This window comes from Mesoplodon bidens (genome assembly GCF_964165515.1).
Source record: "Mesoplodon bidens genome assembly, chromosome: 12".
NCBI lineage: Eukaryota > Metazoa > Chordata > Mammalia > Artiodactyla > Ziphiidae > Mesoplodon > Mesoplodon bidens.
In genome coordinates, this window is record NC_138168.1 from 33,452,468 (window position 1) to 33,470,904 (window position 18,437).

At 39.9% G+C, this 18,437-nt stretch overlaps 1 protein-coding gene across 3 annotated transcripts in view; it reads left to right on the plus strand.

Annotated features, from left to right (window-relative positions):
* Positions 1 to 18,437, plus strand: part of KLHL32 (kelch like family member 32) — a 223,371-nt gene that overhangs the window by 103,027 nt on the left and 101,907 nt on the right. For all 3 annotated transcript variants that reach the window (XM_081250418.1, XM_081250420.1, XM_081250417.1), the window contains exon 5: positions 18,228 to 18,326. In XM_081250418.1, the coding sequence (XP_081106544.1) occupies positions 18,228 to 18,326 (99 nt within the window). The remainder of the gene's footprint in view (positions 1 to 18,227; positions 18,327 to 18,437) is intronic.

Below are 18,437 nucleotides of genomic sequence, written 5' to 3' on the forward strand. Positions count from 1 at the left end.
ACAAAGCTATCTGCTCAGCATAACCATCTCTAAAACGTCTCTGTGTGAGGACGTGTAACTGTGGCCACACTTCTGCGGTCAGCTTTCCCATTTGGTAATAAAACTGATGTTTTGATTTTTTAAAAAAAAGTGTTTCCTGGCTTTTCCTTAATAATTTGAAAGTTTGGGGTTTCTTAGATGTCTGATAGTCACTCTGCAGAAACAGAATGGCCCTCTCACCCACCCAACATTTGACTCAAATATTGAGACTGATAACACCACACGTGCACCAAGAAGATAGGAAAGGGTTTAGTACTCACATAGTGAGGTTTTTTGGGGATAAAGGGGTGGACCCCAATAGGTCCAAAAATGACTTCAGAGAGCAGCTAGGGGCGTTGACCGGCTTTGGTGTTTATTGTGGTTGGGGGGTGGGGCTGGAGCGTTGTCCACACGGGCGGGGGCTTGTGTGGTTTGAGTTTCCACCAGCATCAAGGGAGAGAGGAGGGCTCAGACTTTCTTGTATATTTTCTTCCAGGTGTGGCGCAAGCAGGGAAGAGGGAGTGGTGGGGCTTGTGAGCTGTCAGCAGTCACACATCAAAAATGGACTCAGACTCCAGTGCGTTAGTCTATCATTTTGCTTGAGTCATAGTCACATTTCAAGCACAGACATTTTCCTTTGGCACACTGTGAAACTCAGTCACTTATTGAAAACAAAATGTGTTTGAACAATATGCTTACAGCATTTATAATCTTTCTTGGCATCAGTTTTGTGCTGAGGAACCCACTGTGGGCCAAGGTGCTTGAGCTCATGCATACAGAACACTGACGTAATATTAGATGACAAGGATGAGTGTGGCCCCTCTCTGTTTGAACCTTGTCTTCGTTCTATAAAACTCCATTTAAATGATCTGGATTTGTTGTCCTTGGGTCCTCCTCTCTCCTTCCCACACTTTCTACCTCCCACCTCCACCCTACTGCCAGGACAGGGAATTGAAAGAGAAGTATTCCCTGTATGCTCTTGATAATGGTTTTATTGTCATAAGTGGGGCAAGAAACAATCAGTTCTTTTCTAGTTGATGTCCTCCAAAGTAGAAACAGATAATATACAGCAACTCAGAATAGTAGGTCCACCCCACTAAGCTAACTCAGGGTGTATTTTGCACTTCTGTGCATTTGTTTCTCTTTGTTTTGGCAGCAAGTTCCATTGCTAGACGTTTTTTTATTTTATCCTGTCGATCTGAGTTTTTCCTTCGCTATGGTGGATGAGCAGCAACTCCTGTTTGGAATATTTCTAAGCAGACATCATTACAATTGTGTTCTTTCTTGATCATTGGAATTTCTAAGGGTTGGCTGTACTCAGAATCATTCCCTAAGGAAATTCCTTCCTTTAGGTGTTCCATCAAGTCATCTCTGAGTGGAGGGAGGTTAACAGTTTATTTAGTAGAGAATCTTGAGTAGCTCCTTAGTTTTCATAAGAGGATGTCAGCCTATTGATGGCTTTTTAAAGGACATGAACTTTTCCCCTTATTTAACAAAAGAGAATGATTACACTCCAGCCTCAGTCTGTTTGCTAGAAAGCTCTCATTAAAAGTTCATTGGGAGAAATTATACACATAATGGATTCCCAGAAGATGTGCAGTCTGTCCATCTGGCTTGGTGGTTCTCAACCTCATCTATCAGGCCTTAATATAAAAAGGCCACCTTTAACTATCCTGAAATGAAATTCCTAATAATGTAACTTACCCACACAAATTACTCTAAACATTAATAAGAATGTCTTAACCATATATAAACACACAGAAGGAAAGAGAGTATAATGAAAATCATACGTATTTCAGTATGTACATGCTGGAGCAGAACTTTTCAGAAGACAGAATGAAATAGTTGCCTGTCTACAGCTATAGGTAGAATCATGCTGGGACAGCTGCATACAGATGCAGAATGACACATGGATGTTTTGCTGACAACTGAGATATCACAAGGGTATGCCCTAGGCGACATGATTTTCTAAAATAGTGAACAACTCTTAGTAAAATTCCATACAAAACAGTTGTCTTCTTTTGGTTTCTATTGTGTTAGCATTCTTGGAAAATTCAGTGTATCTTGACACAAAACAAACAAAAAATTGTGTTTATATGTAAAACAGTTAGGTTCTAGACTTAGAGTTTTATAAATAAGTTTTTCACTTACGTACATGTCCATCAGGGCACTCAGATATACAGGATTTAGGGCAGTTCTTTGTGGTTGGTGGCTGTCCTGTACATTGCCTGGCCACTGCCCAGCAAAGGCCCTTAGTGTCCCCCCATCCGGAGGCAACCAAAAATACCTGCATACGTTTCTAAATTGCTTCCTGGAAGGTTGTCCTGTCTGCATTAAAAAACACTGCTTATCTACTCTAAGTCTTATACCTGGATCAAGGTATCAAGGGAGAAAATCAGAAAAGTGAATGTCTGAATTTTGAAGAATCTCTTTATTAACTTTTACTTTTTATGCAAAGTTTATAAAATACACGTACGACGGTATTAAAAGTATCACCAGGTAAGTCATTCAGTGTTAGTCTTAATTTCTGCAGGAAAATTTCCGTTAGATCTCAGGGCCTAGAGAAGCTAGAGTTCATTTTAGTATTTTCATCTTTTGTTAGGCTGCATTTCCTTTTAGGTTTTTTTTTTTTTTTTTAAAGCATTGACTAATTTAATCCTCACATCCATGGTGGCATTGGTGCTTTTGTTTTTTTTTTAATTTAATTTATTTATTTTTGCTGTGTTGGGTCTTCGTTTTCTGTGCGAGGGCTTTCTCTAGTTGTGGCAAGAGGGGGCCACTCTTCATCGTGGTGCGCGGGCCACAGTCTCCAGACGTGCAGGTTCAGTAGTTGTGGCTCACGGGCCTAGTTGCTCCGCGGCATGTGAGATTCTCCCAGACCAAGGCTCGAAACCGTGTCCCCTGCATTAGCAGGCCAACTCTCAACCACTGCGCCACCAGGGAAGCCCTCCTTTTTAGTTTTGATGCTAGGAAGCTTAGAGCCATATTTGCGGCCCACTTTTAATAGTTATGAGGATATATGTACATAATATATCTCCTCTCCTGACCTCGTATCACTTTTTTTTTTTTTTTTTTTGTGGTACGTGGGCCTCTCACTGTTGTGGCCCCTCCCGCTGCGGAGCACAGGCTCCGGAAGCGCAGACTCAGCGGCCATGGCTCACGGGTCCAACCGCTCCGCGGCATGCGGGATCCTCCCAGACCAGGGCCCGAACCCGTGTCCCCTGCATCGGCAGGCGGACTCCCAACCACTGCGCCACCAGGGAAGCCCTCGTATCACTTTTTGTTTCCTATTTTCTCCTTGCTTGAGTTATGTTCCTAATTTTTAAATGCTTGTATTGATGCCTCAGAGCCTTCTGAAAATGAGTATATGTAAATAAATAAAGTGAATAAAGATATTTGGGAGCTCTATCTGAAAGTTTTGGTACATTAATGTTATTTGTAGGCATGAAAAAAGTGGTGCTACACCCCATTAGTTCTGCCTGCAAAAATGATTGTCTGCAGAATCCCAAATTGTTCCATAAATAAGCCATTCTACTTGCTTCCTAAAGTTTTTCCACCCTTATTTTCAGAACTAAAATTAAGAAGCATGCAAATTTTATAAAGATAAATTACTATTTTTCATCTTTTGAAAATGAAAAAATCACCCAAATGTTTACACAAACATAAAGAAGAATGAAAGTGAAAAGCCATATTCACCCCAATTCTCACTTACACATTGTATGTTATCTTTCTTTTTCTTCCTGGCCTTTGCCCATCTCCTGAGTAATTTAATATAGATTTTTTGTGATTATAATTTACTTTAATGTCTTTTCTGGAAATAGATAAAAGTATATCTATCCATAAATGCATAGTATATAAACAATGCTGCCTTATTATAATACAGTTTTTTAAAAATTTGGATTATTTTAAATAAATTCATGGACATGGAATTACTTGATCAAGAGGAAGAACATATTTTTTGTGAGATTGCCTTCTGGAGGAGTTTTGCAAGAGCTGCTATTGGACAGTGAACTTTACAAACTTTCCTTAAAAAAGAATTCTTGAGCCCTCTGCTGGAAACATTTAGTATTTCTATGGAGTAGTAGTATATGAGAGTTTTACAATTCTAAATGTAAGATTTTTTTTAGACGAAAACAACCTGATAGCAAAAATATATGGCCTTTGTGGTTAATTTCAAGATAAAAACATAGCTAGCCAAACAAAACTTTTGAGAAGATTTATACTGCAAGTCGATATTCCATTTGAGTAGAATAATGATGCTAATATTCAAATGAAGGGCTAATTCAAAGGCACTGAATGTCCTAAGTTAATTTGTGAATATTTTATCTCCTTTGTATATTTCATAAAACCCATCCATTTATAGTTTGTTCTCAAGTTGAGATCCATTAATTCATCAAATACTTAACTACTATGTGTTAAGAACTCACTAGATGTTAGGGCTGCATTGATGGAAATCATGCAGTGAATGCTTTCTCAGAGTGGCTTGAAGAATGAACGGAAATGCCAGGTCAACACACCATTGCATTTATTGGAAATGGATTACCAGGGGCCTGAATTGTTTTTGTATGGAGCATGGTGAAGCATCTGAGGACGTTTAGTGCTCCAAAAGGTACAGTAGTTCAGATAGGAGAAAGAGTAATTGAGCTGTAATACTTCGTAGAGTACTACCTGCATTTTACTTTGCAGGGATATATGGTAATTGAATAGATGTAGCTCTTGAAAAACTGATTATTAGCCGTGCATCCTTGTGTTAGCATATATCTGTCAGGGTAGAAATGGTTTGGCACAGCCCAAAGAGTATAGCCACTGACCTAGAGGCAACCAAGCTTGATTCCAGCCTGTGGCAGCTTTGGAGACCTGTTGACTAAATTCCACTATAAGTATCAACTCTGCTAGTTGTTGCTGGGAAAAGTTATTGTTATCAGTTCAAATCCATGATTCCCAAATCTCAGATGGATACGCATCCTAGCCAGGCAGTGCTAATTTGTTTCCCTAGAAATTTGCTTTCCTCCCCTCCCTGATAAATTTTTCATTTCTTCTCCTCTCTTTTCAAACCCTTCCCCTCTCATTACCCTACCTCTGGTCACATACCGCAAGGGAGACTCACCTTCCACTGAGAAAATAGATGCAGACAGGAAGATCTTCATCTTTTCACCATTGAATCTCCAAACCTCCATGTTTCTGTGCACTTATTTTGTTGGAAGAAGTAACCTTGCTTTGTCAAAGGTTAATCTCTCCACTTAAGCTCTGGATCCTACTCCCTCTTTTCTCCTCAGACATCACTCCTGAATCTTCATTTCTGTCTCTTCTATCATCAGTTTCTCCTTCTCCACTGGAACATTCCCACCAGTATGTAAACATGCTTTATTGTTCTTTCAGAATCCTTTTCTTGTTCTTCTATTCTTCTTCAGCTACCATTTATTCCTCTAGTTTTCCTTCACAGCAGAACTTATGAAAAGAGTTGCATAAACGTACTCACTTTTCCTCATTTTTACTCACTTTTCCACTTATCAAGTCTGGAGACTTCCATCTTCAGCATTCCACTGAAACTGTCCTTGACAGTCACAGATATTGTGAAACCAATTGAATGATATCCTTGTGACCTCTCAGCTGCATTCAACACAGTCAACCTGCCTCTCCATTGAAGCCTTTTCTCGCTTGGCTTTTGTGACACCACACTCTGTGGGTTCTTATTCTGTGCCCCCCAGCTCCCCTCCCCATCATTCCTTTCCAAATGTCTTTGCTTGCTCCTCCCTCCGTAGGCTCTGAATTCCTCAGGTGTCAGGACCCTCCTGTTTAGTCTAACCAGCTTCCTGGATAGTGTCATCCAGACCCATGTTATATGGTACAACCTTATGCTGTTGACTGCCAGCCCCCGTCTATACTCCAGACTAGGGATCAGCAAACTTTTTCTGTGAAGTGTCAGATAGCAAATAATTTAGGCTTTGCAGGCCATATACAGCTCTGTTGCAGCTACTCAACTCAGCTGTTGTAGCATGAAGACAGCCAGAGACAAATATATAAATGTATGAGCATGGCTATGTTCAAATAAAACTTTATTATGGGTACTGAAATTTGAATTTCATATTTTTTTTACATATCACAGTATATTATTCATCATTTGGGTTTTTCCCAACTATTAAAAAAGATTAAATCCTTTCTTAGACATTAGCACCCAAAAATGAAATACTTAGGAATAAATCTAACAAAATATGGACAAGATCTATATGAGGAAAATTATAAAACTTTGATAGAAGAAATCAAAGAACTAAATAAATGGAAAGATAGTCCATGTTTATGGATAGGAAGACTCAATACTGTTAACATCAATATGTCAGTCTTTCCTACTTGATCTGTAGATTCACTGCAATCCTAATCATAATCCCAGTAAGTTATTTTGTGGATATTGACAAACTGTTTCTAAAAGTTCTACGGAGAGAGGTAAAGGACCCAGAAGAGCCAACACAGTACTGAAGAAGAACAAAGTTGGAGGACTGACATTACCTGACCTCAAGAGTTACTATAAAGCTACAGTAATCAAGACAGTGTGGTATTGTCTGGAAAGAATAGACAAATAGATCAATGGAACAGAATAGAGAGCCCAGAAATAGACCCACATAGATATAGTCAACTGATTTTTGACAAAAGAGCAAAGGCAATGCAATGGAGCAAAAATAGTCTTTTCAACAAATGGTGCTGGAACAGCCGAACATCCACATGCAAAAAAAAAAAATGAGTCTAAACATAGACCTTACACCTTAAACAAAAATTAACTCAAAATGGGATCACAGACCTAAATGTAAAATGCAAAACTATAAAGCTTCTAGAAGATAACATGAGAACACTTAGATGACTTTGGATATGGTGATGACTTTTTAGATACAACACTAGAGGCATGACTCATGAAAAAAATAATTGATAAGGTGAATTTCATTCATATTAAAAACTGCTCTGCAAAAGTCAACATCAAGAGAATGGGAGTCAAGCCACAGATTGGGAGAAAATATTCACAAAAGACACAGCTTACAAAACTGAGCATATTCTGACCATATAATCTAGCAATCATGCTCCTTGGTATTTACCCAAAGGGGTTGAAAACTTAACATTCACACAAAGTAGGCAAATGGATAAACTGTGATAAACAATGGAATAGGATTCAGCACGAAAAAGAAATGACCTATCAAGCCATGAAAAGACATGGAGGAACCTTAAATGCATTTCACTAAGTGAAAGAAGCCAACCTGAAAAGGATACATACTTTGGGATTCCAACTATATGACATCTTGGAAAAAGCAAAACTATGGAGACAGTAAAAAAGATCAGTGCTTGTTGGGGGCTTGGGAGAGGAAGGGATGAATAGGCGGAGCATAGAGGATTTTTAGGGCAGTGAGAATACTCCGTATGCTACTATAATGGTGGGTACATGTTGTTATACATTCATCCAAACCCAACACCAGGATTAAACCCTAATGTAATCTGTGACCTTCAGGTGATAATAATGTGTTAATATAGGTTCACCGATTGTAACAAGTGTACCACTCTGGAGGGAAACGTTGATAATGGGGGAGATGATGCATGTGTAGGGGAAGGAGGTATGTGGGACTCTATACCTTCTGCTCCATTTGTTGTGGACCTAAGAGTGCTCTAAGAGATCACGTTTATTAATGAAAAATTAAAATTAAAATCTTAAAAATGCAAGTAAAAATTTTATCTTAAACCATTCTTAGCTCACAGGCCACACAAGAATATGTGAAAGGAAAATTTGATCTGTTACTTGTAGTTTGCCAACTGGACTCATATATTTTTGTCTACTTGATATCTCTATTTGGATGACTTATAGCCATCCAGTAAGCCACAAACTTAACATATCCCTGAAATGGAACTCTTGATCTTCCCTCCAAACCTGTTTCTTCCTTTGTTTTACTCTTGTCAGTTGATGGCACCACAGTCTACCCGGTTGGCCAAAACCTAGACTCTAAGTGCCATAAGATGAGGAAACTTGTTTTCTTTATGGTCATATCCATAGTGCCTAGAAAGGTGCCTAGAGCACTGTAGCACTCAGAAAAGATTTGCTGTTTGAATGGGTGAATTTCTCTGCCTTCAGTTTCTTCATTTTCCATGTGGGGTTAATATTTACCTTGCAGGAGTGAGGAGTGGGGAGTGGGGAAGAGTATAAGAAGGAGAGATAACATGTATGACATTACCTCACATGGTACCTGGTACATAGTAGGCAATGTGTGAACACTAGAAATAGGGTCATCATTTGTGAAGTAGGTTTATTTTTTCCTGGAATTAACAACAACAATAATAACAATAGCAGCTACAATTTTTGACCCTGTGAAACATGCCAGGCATTATTCTAAAAATTTTACCAGGATTATCTCATTTTATCCTTATGAAGACTTTAAGAAAATAGATAGTAGTTATCTCTCATTTTTTTATACGATGATGCTAAAAACATACATGTCAATGACTTGCCCACATTCCTACAGTGGCCCCTAGAGCCATACTTTTACCTCCACTCCTTATAAAGCAAATGCAAGGAATTCTCCAAATGAACATGGAATTGGGTATTAATGATGTATTTTTCCATGTGAAAAATTATTCTACAGCTTCCTTCAATGCAATGAGGCATCCCTAGCCAAGTGCTCCTACAGTATCCTGTGTCCATGCTATCTTGCCATGGATTACACCACAGCGTAATGATTCCTTTTGGCTCTTTGCTTCTGCCTCTACTGAAGCACCCAGCAGTGACACAGTAGTAGCCAACTATAAATGAACATTGGCACCAGCCCTGTTCATTCTTCTGGAGGCCTTCCATCTTTGGATATCAGTATTTTATTTTTTTTATTTTAATTTTTATTTATTTATTTTTGGCTGTGTTGGGTCTTCATTGCTGCGAGGGCTTTCTTTACTTGCAGTGAGCAGGGGCTACTCTTTGTTGTGGTGCGCAGGCTTCTCATTGTCGTGGCTTCTCTTGTTGTAGAGTATGGACTCTAGGCGTGTGGGCTTCAGTAGTTGTGGCTCACGGACCCTAGAGCACAGGCTCAGTAGTTGTGGCACACGGGCTTAGTTGCTCCACGGCATGTGGGATCTTCTTGGACCAGGGCTCGAACCCATGTCCCCTGCATTGGCAGGCGGATTCTTAACCACGGCACCACCAGGGAAGCCCCAGATATCAGTATTTTAAAGTAATGTTTCTTTCTTCTTTGGCCATGCTAGCGTTGTAAGAAACTAGCTCTGTATGGAGAAGCCCAGATTCATTAGTAAAGCTTAATGCGATGAAACCTCCCATGTTCATCACACTTGAAAGAGCACTGGTTATAAAAGTGAGTCTTAATAATTAATAATTAATAATTAATTTGACTTTTCTTATAACCTGTAATAACCTTCATGTTTCATCATATTTAATTGCTGGGACTGCTTTTTTCTTTTAGAGTTAGAAACTATCAAAAACTTGTTCTGCCTTTTCAAATAATTAGGCCAAATTTTTAAAGTAATGTTATGTATATATAATTCATCTTTACATTTTGTTAAGTATTTTGTTAATTTAAACACTGAAGAAAACTATGCTGGAAATGACTGTCTGACAGAACTATTGATCTTAGAACTTTGAAATGCCAGAATTATGCTAATGCAGAAGGGGCTAAAAGAAAATGGGGCTTGCTCATATGAGGGGACCAAGTTTTTTCATACGAAGAATTATTTCACAGTTTCAATGAAATAGGGCATCTCCAGCCAAGTGCTCCTATAGCAACTTGTGCCCACCCCTATCTTAGTATGAATTACACCACAGCTTAATAATTCCATCTGACTCCTTTCTTCTCTCTCTACTTGAGACCTACCTCAAGTATTGAATCCATCACCCTTCCACATGCCCCAAAATGGGAAAGGAAGAATGAGTAGCAACATCTACAGAAATTGAGGTTGCATTAATGGTAATAAATAAATTTTTTGCAGGACAGCATGTAATGCAAATGTAATTACATTCCTAGTAATGTAATACTAGTGTCCTTATCTATTTAAGGTTTCTTCTTGGCATCTTAGAGCCTGTGCTTCTGCTACCTGCCTGTAACCTTAGAAATTTCAAATGACCCAAATAAGGATGTGTAAACTTGTGAAGGAAGATAATAGAATCTCCAAGTGATTTCCACACCTTTCTTTTTTTCGCTAGTATGTTTTTATTATGGTTTTACCTTTGTGGTTTTTAACATTTTTTCAAAATATTCTGAAAGTCAAGTCTAGTTTTCTCTTTTTTCATATTCTAATAGATGGAAAAGTTGATTGCTTTTTCATAAATTGAAAATAAATTAGTATTTTTAAATGTTTGACTTGAGATCTTGTAGAAATTTGTACAAGTGTACTATGTTTGGAAGAAAACCACCTGATAAAATTTGTAACTTAAGGAATCAATAGTCAAATCACGAATTTATTATATACAACATCTAACCAAAAGGTGACCTTTTTTTGGGCATATTACTACAATTGTTAGTTGAAATGTCTATTGTGTCCTCTTATTTAACTCTTTCAGCTGGGTAGTCCTTGATGAGGATTAGCATGTGACCAGGCTCCCCCATGGAGACTTTTGACATCTTCTAACATTTTCTCCAGGACCTGTATTTTTCAATCCTGTAAATTTCTTTACTAAGTAATTCCTGAGGTATTCTTCTAGAATGTTCAACAGCAATGAACATGAAATAGGATGGACCCTGCCATCAAAGTCTCATAGGTAAAACATAAGATAAAACACTCTCACATAACTCATTCAGGGCAAAAGCACTTAGTTACATGAAAAAGAAATAGATAACAGTTAACATTTATTACAGATTTATATAAACATATACTGTGCTAAGAGCCATGGTGGCATATACTCTGATTGCCTGCACAATCCATTTCCTCTTTTTTCTTTATATAGAGCTCCAATTTAATTTGGGACAATAGTGCATCTAGCTTTTCTTTTTTTTTTTTTTTTTGCTATTAACTTGTGTGCATCTAGCTTTAAAAACTCAATCTCCCAGGTTCTTTTACTGCTTTGAGTAGCCACATTACCTAGACCTGGCAGATGAAATGTCAGTGGAAGTCTGAGTGGTAGTGTTCATATGAACACATATCAGACTCAGCTGATATACTGTTTCTGTTTCTTTGTCCTCTCTTTTCTTTCTGCTTTGAGTACAGATGCAGTATGCGGAGGTGTGGCAGCCTTTTTGTGACCATGAAACTACAGGCTAAGATTGGCCAAGTAGGAAAGTGCAAGGAGCCTGGTTTGTTGGCACTCCAAGCTACCTAATTCATGTTTTGTGAGAAAAATAAGTTCCAAATTGTTTAAGCCATTTTGCTTACACAGCCATACACAATTGTTATAATACATATGCATTTTCCCAGTCCTTAAAACAATCTTTTGAGGTAGATATTTTAGTTTAATTGTATCATTGAGGAAACTACTCAACTGATAATTGAGTAGTTTTCACAATATCATTCTGCCAGCTAGTATAGGAGCCAGGATTTGAAGTCAGGTGGTGTGACCTAGAGCCCATGGGCTAAAGCCCATGTTCATCAGACATCTCTGGTGGTTTGGAGTCCCAGGAGGTTAATCCCAATTGCATATTGGGGTGAAAGAAAACCTTGCAGCACTTTATATAGGAAATGGACTTAGAGTTGAATTTTGAGGAATGGGTAGGATTTTGACATATAGAGATTGAAAAAGTTAGGAGAAGGACATTCAAGGTAGAGAAAAAGGTATTGCCTATATGTGGAGAACAATGGGCTGTTGGCTTTAGCAAAGGAAACATAAGGTTGCAGAATTGGAAATAAGTCTTATAAATTAGGTTGGGACCACATCATGAGAGTTTCTGAATACAAAGACAAAAAGTTTGAACTTCTAATATTCATAAATTGGGACCTGATTTATGGAGAACTACTGAATTCTGATCCGTGTCACTTGGATCAAGCATTTCAACAGAAATATTTATGAACATTTCCCAAAATGATAAATACATATAGAAAGTAGAATTCATATACTTTATTATCCTTATTTGAATTATTATTATTTTTTCTTAAAAATAAAGTGTCTGTTATAAAGATGCGGTATATGAGTAATTTAGAAAATCCTTTTACTTTAAACATAGGCGCCACCTTGTGGTTTAAAAAATCCTTAGTGTAATGGCTTTGAAGCAAAAAACTAAATTGATGGCAATTTCTCATAGCTAGATCTTATGGTTCAAATTCGGTCTATAAGAAGTCTTTTGAAGAACTTTATACAAAAGATTTTATGTGTCTGGAATAAAAGTTATTTATGCTGTTGTGGCTTCCCTGGTAGCACAGTGGTTAAGAATCCACCTGCCAGTGCAGGGGACACGGGTTCGAGCCCTGGTCTGGGAAGATCCCACATGCCGCGGAGCAACTAAGCCTGTGCGCCACAGCTACTGAGCCTGTGCTCTAGAGCCCACGAGCCACAACTACTGAAGCCCGTGTGCCTAGAGCTTGTGCTCCGCAACAAGAGAAGCCACTGCAATGAGAAGCCCTTGCACTGCAGTGAAGAGTAGACCCCGCTCACTGCAACCAGAGAAAAGCCCACGCGCAACAACGAAGACCCAGCACAGCCAAAAAAATAATAAAATTAAAAAATAAAATTAAAAAGCAAAGTTATTTATGCTGTTGTATTCAGTTTACGTGTTTTGATTTATCAGTTCAAAATTGTGATAATTTGCCATTTTTTCTATGTTACACAGAAAAAAACATCCCAAAGAAACAAGTATAAAGAAGAATAAATGTGCTCATTTATTCTTATAAATAGCCTTAGGCCACAGCTAATTTGCACTTACATGAGAGCTTTCAAAAGTGCTTGTGTTCCTGTGTGCATAGTTGTTTGTTTGGCTTTAACGTGTTCGATTCCTTCAGGCTACTCTATCCACAAACCCAGAAGTAAGTAATTTAAACATCTCCTAAGGCAAGAAATGAGGAAGATAACTTTGAAGAACTGAGATACAAAAGTTTTTTCAAGATGCCAACTCACCTATTCATAAAGCAGGAAAAAAGGTCACACTGAGACTTGCCATGGCTATTAAAGACAGTCCCTACTAGCGGCTACTCCAAGAAGCAAGGTAAAAGTGAGAGGGAAAATAAAGAGAAGAAAAGCAGCAAGGAGGCAGAATTAAAAGGATGCATGGACACTTGGTGATTTGGGAGAAGGAGCTGAAGAAGGAAAGGCAGGAATGCCCTGGGGTCTGTGTGCTGCCTTAGTGCAAGCCCAGTGAGGCCTGGGCACTGGCGGAGAGGGCCCATCTCATCGTAGGCTGTGCAGAATCTCACCTCACCTCCTACACTCCTCTTTCATGAGTGTCTGGCCTCGTGTCCTGCCTGAGGTTGTCGCTGGGACCAGGAGCCCCAGTCTCATTCCAGTTTGGAAGGCCTTCATTAGAGATTGTGCAGATTCAACCCTGCTCGGATCAGTGGCCAGATGACACCTTTGGACTGAGTTTTCAAGAGTGCCTCCCTGTGGCAGGGCAATTGGACCCCTTCACGCCTGAATTCTGATGCAGGAACTCTCACTGGTGTCTTTGGAGACCACCGCCTTCAACTGCAGTTGTGGCTTTTACCTCTGTTACTTTGTCACCACACCCAGTGTCACCCTGACTACAGCCACTGACCAGTTCTTATCCTCATTTGATCAAAATGAGTGTAGAGTCTCAGCATTGGGGGCAGGGGTCCGCTGTGGACCTTTCCACAGTTCACCTGGCCTAGCGTGCCACCAGCTGCAGGAAAAGCTTATGTAATGAGATTGTTACCTCCCCAGCTAGTACTGTCCAGCTCCCCTCTTTCAAGTTCAGCCCCCTGTATTCTGTTACCTGGAGGTCAGGTGTGAGTGGGTGGCAGTGAGAGCATACTGCATACAGATGGCCTATGAGCAAGAGGTGCCCGTGCCCCACCTGAAATTGCATCAGAACCTCTTTGTCCAATCTGAAGACATGCCCCTCTGTCTCCACCCAGGCAGGGGAGCGTCGCTGAGAAGAGAGGCAATGCCCAGCCCAGCTGGGTGGCTTCAGTGGTTTTCGTCTTCCCCACTGCTTTCTGGACCACTTGGCTTTATGCATCCTGCATTTCTTGATCTCTTTTGTTATTCAGACATTTGCCTTGTCCACTGTTGATGGCTCGTCTGAGCCAAGCTCCTCCAGTCTGATGAGTGACTAGATGTGTCAACCTCCTCCTCCTCCACCACTCTGTGCTCTGAACCGTCAGGGGATACCCTTCCCTCCTGTGGGTGGTCCTGGAATGATCCTTCCCCCTGTCTCTTCTGCTGTGAGTGCCAGACTGGATGTGGATGGGTATGCGTTTCTGCAGCACTTAAACTTAGCTATCTTAGTTGTCATCCATAAACTGACGTGGGGGGAAGCCATTCCTTCTACAAAAGGCCATTTCACCCAGTTCTTCTAGGCAGCAGATAGATTCACCTTACTATACCTCGTGAGCAGATTGGACCTTTGTTCTTCTGCCCAAACACAGATTCTCTGGAAAAATATATGAGGACAACCAGTCACCAAAGAGCAACCAAGCTGAATTTAAAAGACTAGTGTAAGTGGAACTTGGAAATGCTGGTTCTGTTTCTGTAAGTGAGACCCAGCTTTTCTGCTAGGTTTCTTTCTTTTTTTTTTTTTTTCAAACCACTCCCTTTATCTGTTAGAAAAACGTATGTTATAATGAGAGATGAAAAAAAACTACAGAACGAAAAACAAGAAACAAAAACAAGAACATTCTCAGTATGGATTTCTCTTGTGAGGTTTCTCCAGTTGGCCCGCTGGACGTGTTACACGTGCTACGGAATATTCATCTTGTCTCTCTGTGATATTTGTCTTTGTGCTAGGCATTACTGAGCCTTAGCGGTTATCATGAATGCCAGTTGTGTGAAATAAGCGCAACTGACAGGATTTAAAGGCTAAGACTAGCCTTTCTAATCCATCTATTCCCCATTCTGTGCCTTAGGCCATGCCTCTTCTGTAAGAACACACTGCATCCTTGCTCCTGTGAAGGGAGCTGCAATAATTTCCTGAATGTCAGTCAAAATCTCTCTCCGTGAGGAGTTGGAGAAATTCAGATTTCTCCCTCTGACTAGACAGGAAAGGAGCTATAAAGAATTTTCAGAATAAGATGAGGGTTGGTATTTTTGCCACACGTGCTCAGCTTTTTCACTTCTTTAATAGTTCAGAAATAAAATGTATAGTCCTTTGCCCTCTCTCCTCTCATGTTAGGCTAATGAATAAAATTAATTCTGAATTTAAAAACATATCTAGAGGACTTCCCTGGCAGTCCAGTGGTTAAGACTCTGAGCTTCCAATGAAGGGGGTACAGGTTTGATCCCTGGTTGGGGAACTAAGATCCTGCATGCTGCGTGTGGTGAGACCATAAATAAAAATAAATAAATAATTAAAAAAATTCTAGACATAAATTAATTCATCAATAAATTATTATAAGATAAATTCATCAATATTAAGTGAAAGCTTTTTGTTTGGCATTGTTCTAAGTGCTGGGTATACAAAATGGACCAAGTCCCTACTCTCCTGGATCTTATATCCTAGTGAATGGAGGAACAGAAAATCATCAAATAGACAAATAAATATGTACTATGTTGAGAGATGTTAAGTGCTGTGAAGAAGAATAAAGCAAAGTAAGGAGATTGGGAATGGGGTGGTGGACATAGGATGGTCAGAGAAGCCCTCTCAGATAAGATGATATCTGGGCAGAGGTCTGAGGACGTGAGAGAGTGAGCCTCTCTGACGTCTTGAGGAAGAGTGATCCAGGCAGAGAAAACAGCTAGTTGTAAACACTAAGGTGCCCAGCGTATTCAAAGAACCTTATATGGTATAGTGAAGACTTCGGATTTTTTTTTTTCCAATGAGACAAAAAAGTCGGAGAGTTCTGAGTAACAGAGTGACATCATTTCATTTTGTGTTTTTAAAGCACCCATTTGATTCATATTATTAAAAAAACAGTGCGAGGAGGCAAAGGAGAAAGCAGTTCAACTAGTTAGGAGGCTATTACAGTAAATCTGGGAAGACAGTGAGTTGGACTAGAGTGATAAGGATGGAAGTGCTACTGAGTGTGATTGGATTCTGGAACTATTTTGAAGATAGAGCTAACAGGAGTGGCTGATGGATCAGATGTGAGTTATGAGGAAAAGAAGAGGAATCAAGAATGACTCTGGGGTTTTAGTGTAAATAGCTGAGAGTTGCTGTTTGCTGAAATGGTGAGATTGGGGTAGGAGCAGGTTTGGCGATTGGTGGAGAGGATGAAGAGATCAGTTTGGGGCACGTTGAGTTTGAGCTGCCCATTAGACATCCAAGTGGTGACACAGAATAGGCAGTTGAATAACAGAGTCTAGAGTTCAAGGGTGAGTTTGGGGCTGGAGAAAGAAATTTGACTGTAATCAGTGTGTAGATAATTTTAAAGCCATGATATCATCCACGGAGTAAGTAGAGAGAGGAAAGAAGAGATCTGGGGACTGAGCTCTGGGCATCACCAAAGCTTACAGGTTGGGAAGGAGATGGAAAGGGACTCGTTATTGAAGTAGAAGAAACCAAGAGAGGGAGCGTCGTCCTAGAGGGAAAGGAAGAAATCACTCCAGAAGAGGAGCAGTCAGTTTTGCTAACTGCTGTTGGCTTGAGTAAGATTAAATGTTGAGAAATGGCTATTGGTTTTAGGGGTCCCTGGTGACCTCGACGAGAGCATTTTTAGAGGAGCAGTAGAAACAAAACTCAACAGGAGTGGGTTTGAGACAGAACAGCGCAGAGCAAACAGCAGCATTTTATATAGACAGCTTCCCTGAGGAACTTTGTTTCGAAGGGGAGCATGGACGGATCTGTGGGTTCAAGGGAGGGAATTTTTATTTCTTAAGATAAGAGCTATAATGGCATATTTGTATGCTGATGGGAGTTATCATCTAGTAGAAGAGAAGAGATGATGACGCAGGAACAAGAGGGGATGGTATCAGGCAGAGGGAGATGGGATCTAATGCACAGGGGGAGTGTAGAGGAGAGGAAGATGTGCTGGTACAGATATGAGTAGGTGGCTTGGTAGACTTGGTGGTGGGAGCCTTGGGAAGATCATGAGGTTGAAGTAAGGAAAGAGACGAGGAGGTGGAGGCTTGAGGAAAGAGGAGCACGTGAGAAGAAATAGAGGGTGAGAGCGAGCTGACCCCATCAGTGTTTTTCAGGCTTCCCTGCGTCAGAAGCACTGGCTTCCCTGCATCAAAAACATCAGTTGCTGGGCCTCACCTGAAACTTTCTGATTCAGTTAGGTCTGGGGAGGTGCCCAGGAATTTGCAGTTTTCACGAGTTCCCAGGTGATGATGCTGATGCTGGTCCAGAGACTAGACCTTGGGCATCACTGGGCTCGGGAAATGAGTTAGGATGGCTGGAGCAGCCCTACAGGCCTCCTGTGTCTGGCAGTCTTGCATGTAAAGTGAATTTCGTCAACTTAGTTGTGTGTTTTTCGCCAGCCCTATTCACCAGCTCAGGAGCCGGCAGCAGTAGGCACAAAGTTGGACCTAACCAGAAAAAAAAGAAGAATTGGTATCACCAGTGTATTTGGGAAGTTTTGCTTCTCTGTGATGCCTTTATATTCTGAAAATACTATTTCTACATATTTTATTTGAAACATAAAGGATTAGAGAATCTGAGATTGAGAAGGAAAAAAAATGAAACTTTGTGGTTGAAGTTTACTATTGTAGGACTTAGAAGTAAAATGGAGTAGTATCCACCGCTGGTCCTGTATTTCAAGGAGAACTGTAAGCCTCATTTCTCTAAAATACCTGTTAACCATACTGTTTCTGTGATTTACTGAAGAATAACATTCTGAAATATACTTTGAAAAACTAAAATTCACTTCTTTTGTGTTTATAAGATTATATTCATCGTAAACTGAATTTGAAGACTTTTATATTGTTCTTTGCAAATGTTCATATCCTCCTACAAAAATAAGTGGTTAAGTATGGGGCCTTATACACCGGATATGAGTATTGGAAATGAGAACTTGGCTGTTAGAATAAGGGCCACAGCTCATTAATCAGAATAGAAAAAAAAGAACTGGCTTCCATAATAAGGAACAGTATTAATTCAGGTATAGTATGTTAAGCAGCAATTTAAATACAGTGTATTTGCATAGTAAGCAAGTATTCATTTTTAAGTAACTGATAGTTTTCTTTTATTAAAAAAAAACAGATTTTGTTGGAGCCAGGCGTGATCCAGGATGTGTTAGCAGCTGGCAGTCACCTACAGCTGTTGGAGCTTCTCAATTTATGTTCCCACTATCTCATCCAGGTATGTGAGCTTGCATCCTGCTAGTATGCCCTGCACATTCCTTCTCCCTGCAGTACCCCACCGACTGGAGCCCAGTGACAGGTAAAATGGAAGGCGGGGTTGGTGGGAAAT